The sequence below is a fragment of the Orbicella franksi genome, chromosome 1 (assembly GCF_964199315.1).
Source record: "Orbicella franksi chromosome 1, jaOrbFran1.1, whole genome shotgun sequence".
NCBI classification, from domain to species: domain Eukaryota; kingdom Metazoa; phylum Cnidaria; class Anthozoa; order Scleractinia; family Merulinidae; genus Orbicella; species Orbicella franksi.
Window position 1 is genome coordinate 15,511,561 of NC_138145.1, and position 6,464 is coordinate 15,518,024.

Consider the following 6,464-nt stretch of genomic DNA (forward strand, 5'->3'; position numbering starts at 1 on the left):
TCGCATTCCTTGTTGACCCAGGGGTAGAGCGACGTCACGTCGACGTACTTGGTTTTTTCTCCTTGGGTCACGTTGGTCACGTGATGCAGTTTGACGGCGCTCGTGCGACCTCCGAAGAAGGCTTCTCTGGGCTCGAGCGGTTCTACGATTTGGAACGTGTCTAGAAACTTGCGGAGATCTGGGTCGGTTTTGACCTCTAGGTCCCACTCGCATTCCCACTTGACGTGGAGCTGGTAGCCTTGGTACCTGAGAAGTTCGTGTTTACGGAGTGTGGACTCGTAGACTTCCTGTAGCGTGCGATCGGTGTGGCAGATGGGATATCGGTCGCGTTGTCTGGGGAAACAGCGAGGACATCCGTGCCATAGACATCCGTGGAATTCGTAGACGGTTCGAGTGTCGGGATCGTACCCGTCCACGAGGTGATTGGCTAGTCGGACTTCACCTCCGTTTCGGACCGTACGGATACGATCGCCTTGGTCTGTGTGTTGTAACGAGTGTTCTTGCCAGGCTAGCCATTTCAGGGCTTTGACGGACTGATTGGATCTGGCACCGTGCCATCCTCGAGGTGGTCTGGATGCAATGGTGTTGGGCGGGACGAGTTTCTTGCGCCAGAATCGGTTGCAGGCGGAGGCGATGGTGACGCATTTCTCCATGGGGTCGAAGTCGGCTTTTTGTTTGAATTCTTGTCGGAACTTTTGACAGCCTGCTTTGAGGAGTTTGACGTCCGACTCGCAGTAAGCTTCCATTTCTTGCCGTAGTACGAAATGGTAGTTATCGTTGACTTTCTCTTGGTACCACCGTTCGAATTCGGCTTTCTTTTTGGCGGACATGCCGTCGGGATCGTACATGTCTCGCGGTGGCATGGGTCCTTCGTACTCTTGATTTTCTAGTGTGTTGAATTTGTGCGGGAAGAATCCCTTGTACAGTTCGTTGATTCCGAAGGTGGCGGGAAAGTTGGCCAGCGGGAACGGAAGGAAGCACAGGGAATCTTTGAAGGTCAGTCTGTCGGATCTCAGGGACAGTATCTTGGTGCCTACGGTGATCTGGTCCGTGACTTCTCGATGCGTGGCGTAACAGTGTTGTAAGATGAACATACCGTCGTAGCCTTTGAGATTGTGGAAGATGACGATGACGTCCCGATCGTCTCCGTCCACGTCGACGGCGATGGATTCGAGGTGGTCGAACATGTCAGCGGTGCAGTTGGGACCGTAGAAGGAGCAGAATTGATCCTCTTCATCGTCTTCTAAGCATAGAAGAATGGGTGTCTGATTCCCTTCGGCGTCGGTGATGGCTTCGTAGTCGCAGTACACTTGAAGGGGTGGATCTCTGTCCACCCAGACGCGTGTGTCTGGATCACCGGGTTCGGGTTCTTCGAAGGGTCGACCTTTGACCTCGTCGCGTGGTACGCGTTTCTTTTTGGGTTCGTCTTCGTCTTCGGGGATGCGTTGGATGTAACATCGGTGAGTCGGTAGAAAGACTTTTTTTTCGCAGATGTGGCATTCGCCCCAGCCGCACACGTGATCGGGGACACGACGGGCACCTCCTCGCCTGTTCCTATCCTTCGGTTCGTAGACGTGGCAACAGTCTGGACACTTTTTGTAAGTGTCGCAGATGGATGGGATGTTGAGGCTCCGTCGTTGCAGGTGGTGGTTGTAGCATTGGTCTCCGAAGAATTTTCTGTGGCACAATCGGCAGATCGAGGTGGGTTCTGGAAACTTGCCTCGTGCTAGGGGTCGTTTGGCTTCGATGAAATCGGGACAGTCTTTTCGTTTGCAGGCCGGACACCATTTACCGTCGCAGGGATGACGATGAAAGTCGTCGTGATCGTATCCTCGATTGCATTCGTCGCAGAAGTAGGATTTGTTGATGAACCCGTTAAACGAGTTGCATCCGTCGTAGTGACTGTCTTCTTTAACGAGACGAATGATCTTGTCTGATGGTACGGGTCCCGCGTAGATGAGCATGTGCGGTGGATCGATGGAAAGGACCTTGAGTTGGTACCCAGGTAACGCGGCCTGAAACTGCTGCAACTCGGGAATGCCGCAAGGTCCTTCGGGGACGTGGGCTAGACGGTGGAGTTCTTTGGCCAATCGCTCTTGGACGGGTAGCCCCTGTTTGAGATTGTGGTGATCTTGGTCTCGTGAATTTCCGTTCGCATCTACCAGGGCTTTCATGGTGACGATGGCGCGAGCGCAGCATAGATTGTCTTTGTTTTTGATGGTCACGCGCGACCGTTTGACGATTCCCCGCACGGCCGCACAGCTCGGTTTGTATCGTTTTCCGTTCCCACGCCCCCGACCTGGGGTGCGTATGAAGGTGGTTTCCATGGTAAACGTGTCGTCGGGGGTGAATTCTTCGTTGGAGTTGAGTTTGGCCGCGAGAGACTGGAGATAAGTGTCTAGTCTTTCACTCCCTTCTTCGAATTCGCGCACGGTGAAAGTGGTGGATTGAAAGGCGTGCGTGAAGGCACTGGACTGCATGGTGAAATGGACCGTGGAGTTGGGTGTCAGGGTAGGATCCTGAGCGATTTGTTGCTCGATGGATCGTTGAAGGGCATGAGTCAATTCTTGACCTAGATTGTCCCTGGGAGTGACATCTCTATGTTGTCTGAGCGTGGCTTCGAATCGTTGTTTGTTGAGGACATTTCGCCAGTTACGGCGAGCGCCTACGGGTCTTAATTCGAATTCTAGGAGTGGTCTTGTGCTGCTACCACCCCCGGTTTGGGTCATCACTTGGTCGAGAGCCGGATCAAAGATCCAGTCGAATCATCATCGAAGAAGGCTTCGTCGTGGGTCCGTCTGTTCTGTGAAGACATGAGTATAATTTTAATGAGACAATGACACAAACATCGCTTTTTACTTTTTACAAGAACCAATCATTCATAAGGACCGAACAAGGACGATTTTTTCCCATCTAAGTGGAGAAACACGTATTTAAAACTAAATCCTAGATAGACTTTCCTTTTCTGGTTATGAATGTTGACACAATGACCATAGAAAGCCGTGCGATAATGGATTTGTTCATACATTCTACATTCGCCTAGTTTACATTTCTTCGTTCGTATTTCTATGTGACCGTAACCCCATTGTCTTTTCAGTATATCGTAATCTAAAATTTCTTCGTGAAGTTGATTCAATAGTTCATTGTTCCTTCGATCGAGTATGTGCTGCCAGGTTGCTAAGTCAATCACGTAACACTGTAGTTCTTTCGGTAGCTTATCCCAATGACTCTGTAAGAGAGTGGGAACGTTACTTATAATTCATAATAGGTAGAGTGTTGTAATTCATAACAAGTAGGGTAGAGGAAAATCTTTTCTATGGGGGCGCGTCTCTTGGCGTCTTTGTAAGACTCGGCTAAATACGTTTTTTGAGGTTTATCGTAAATGTCGATGTAACATCCGTATATTTTTTTTATATCTGCAACGACCTTCTCGACATTGAACGATCTTAATGTGTCCTGTCCCCCATTGTTCTTTCAGTTTGGCATAGGCTACTATTTCCTTGAGAAGACGTCGTAACTTTTTGTTTCTTCTACGCTCGAGTAGGATTTGATTCCTGGCTAGGCGCATTATGTAGTCCTTTAGTTCAGGAGGTAGTCGATCCCAGTGACTGCTATTCTGTGGGAGGTGAGGACAAAAGTCTCTTGACGTCCGGTATTCTGTAATAGGCATGATTAAACCCGTACCCTAAATATATTTCGCGCTTGAAGTTTTGTTCGTCTGTGTATAATCCATACACGACCATGTGCTTACTTCCCATTCCTGGAACTTTTGATTTGGGACAATAATCTAGCAGACATGTCTCTAGAACTACTTTGAGGGCACCTAGTCCCCATTCTGCTTGGACCTTAGCAAAGGCTCGTATCTCTTTGCAAAGGTCTCTCCACGATTCAAGTTCACGTCTCTCGATGAGAGACTGGGACTCTCTGAGGTGAAGGATGTAGGTCTGTATCTCAAGGGGGAGACAATCCCGGTAGCTCTGTAATCAAATGAATCGTAATCACGGAAAATGATAGGTAGGGTGTCGATCATGATGGGGTTTTTCGGCTTGAACGGGGCGGGCCTCGGTCTTTCCAACCATCTAGAGATTCTCATTTCTCTTTCAATTTCCATTTTCCACTCGAAGGCAAGTTGTGACTTGGCGAGTGAGATAATGTACACTTGGATCTCGGGCGGCAACCAATCCCAGTAACTCTATGAACAAAGGCGTGACAAAAGATGTTGTCAGTCCAAGGTGGCTACGAACGCACTTAGCAAACACAACGTGTGACAGATCTGACAGTACAACTTCTCTTTGATCACTCCCTTGTTCATCTGATCATCGAGTGCCTGGGTGTAGCAATCGTAATGAACGTAGTGACGACAGCACTTGGTACGAGCGCAGGTTTCGGTTTTAAGGATTACTTTCTTACATAGGGTGCACGTTATACTCACTGCTTCATGTAGGTCCATCTGTTGGTTCATCTCCTCGTCAGTGATCTCAGCCATGATCAGCGCTCGATACAAGTTCAAGAAAAAACTCAGAGTGCCGTGAACGATTCGAGCCGATCGTTTTATACTTGCGGTAAAACTGGATCCCAGGCTGCACTCGACATGGTGTCCAGTCTACGACCGTGAGTGGGCGTGGTAGGGGGATACCCCTATCCCATGGGTCTACCCTGCACACGTGATTTCGGCTTTTTCGTTTGATTGGTGCATGATTGACATAAAGCGAGGCGTACGCATTCGGCGTTTTTCAGTTTTTGGTCATGTCGACTGAACCTAGACGCAGTCGTCGCCTTCGAAGTCTGTCACCCGAAGAACAATCGAGACGAGTAGGTCTTCGTCGTCGTCGTGCGTGATCACACGACGATGAACCACCGAGACGTAGTCGTCGCCTTCGGTGTCAGATACCCGAAGAAACACTGCTTCAACAATTGTGTTTTATTTGTCAGAGAGATATCCACGTTGACTCTCTGGCGATGTGCCAACGTACTCCTTGCTGCGGTGTGTTCATGCATCGACGTTGCTACCAGGAGATGGAGAGACGGGTTCGAGCCTGCGGCAACTGCCGACGCGTGATCAACGAGGATGAGCCTGAGATCATGTTGGAAACCGACGAGGAACTCGAGGAGGAGGATGATGTCCCGTCAGGGTTTCCGTCAGGTGCGAATGCCTTAGTTAGATTCGATCAAGAGTTGGAGCGATATCGTAGTGAGGATAGACCTGATCACTGCCATCACGAGGGATCGTATCTGTGGCATGAATTGCCGTATGACTTGGACCCTGACGTTTGGCAACGTTATTATACCTTTCTCAGAAATTTCGTGACTCTGTTTCGGGATGGAGATCTGTACATTCATGGTAGTGTGCGTCTCCCCGTAGAACCGACCCGAGAGGTCAGAGCTATTTTGTACCGTCTGTTCATATACAATACTCCTTATGCGGTGTATAACTTGATTCGAATTCAAAGGTTCAGACTCTTCTTTAGACGCGTGGAGGGACAAAGGGATATTGTGATTCAACAGCTCTGTCTATTACCTTTTCCTGGTGGTCCATCGCTTTACCAGGAGGACGGACTGTGGACCTGACACTGTTTTTTCTTTTTTCATCCGCAGTGGATGATCAACGCAGAATGATTCATGAGGACCTTGGACATTTCAGAGACATTGAAAGACCCTTTGAGACGCACAATTCCTTGACGCGTTCGTGGAATCACTTGCCTTATCCCCTTCCGGTCACGGTGTGGTTCCATTACTATCGCGAGTTGGAGGACTTTGTGCGAACCACGGAGGGACAAATTCCACTGTACATTCACGGCAACGTGTTCTTTCCCTTCCATATCATTTCGTACGATCACATACGCATCACGGTGTATCGTATGTTTTATTTCAACACCCCTTATAGAGTGTACAATTTCACCTCCAGAATTAGGTTTAGATTGTTATTCGTGTCTTCGTCGACGTTCGGGGGCCAAATAAGGATCGAACGACTGTTTGTGAGATCGAGTGTCTCGGATACTCTGTACCACAATGGCATGGCGTGTGAGACGTGAATCAAGAGACTTTTTTCGAACAACAAGAGTGTAATTTTTTAATAATTACAACAACAATAAAAAACTTGTTTTACAATTTCCAACGTTTCTTGTCTTAGGAAGAGTCATATTTCAGTCCTTTTCTCCAAGGTTCGAAATCTTCCCAGCCTTCTTGTAACTTTTCTGCGGCTGTCTTCTTGGCCTTCTTGTACGTCTTTGCTTTGCCTTTGGGACTGTAACCACCGTCGTCGTCTATGTATTTTTCGGAGACACCAATGTCTCTCAATAAACTCTTTTGAGATTCGGACAAGGCTTTCTTTTTACCTGTCGTGGCTGGTTTTGGCGGAACGGGTGGCTTCTTGCCTGTGGATGGTTTTGGAATTTTGAACTCCTTTTTGAGACCTGACGTGGAAGGTGTGGCGGCTTCTTGTTTGATGATCACGGGGGCTCGTG

The 6,464-nt window shown here is 48.7% G+C and overlaps 1 protein-coding gene across 2 annotated transcripts in view; it reads right to left on the minus strand.

Annotated features, from left to right (window-relative positions):
• The window catches only part of LOC145492378 (uncharacterized), a 6,276-nt gene extending 3,485 nt beyond the window's left edge, over nucleotides 1–2,791 (minus strand). For both annotated transcript variants that reach the window (XM_081471835.1, XM_081471829.1), the window contains exon 1: nucleotides 1–2,791. This exon is cut by the window's left edge. In XM_081471835.1, coding sequence (XP_081327961.1) covers nucleotides 1–2,729 — 2,729 coding nt within the window. In that variant the 5' untranslated portion in view covers nucleotides 2,730–2,791.
• Nucleotides 2,792–6,464: the final 3,673 nt, after the last annotated feature.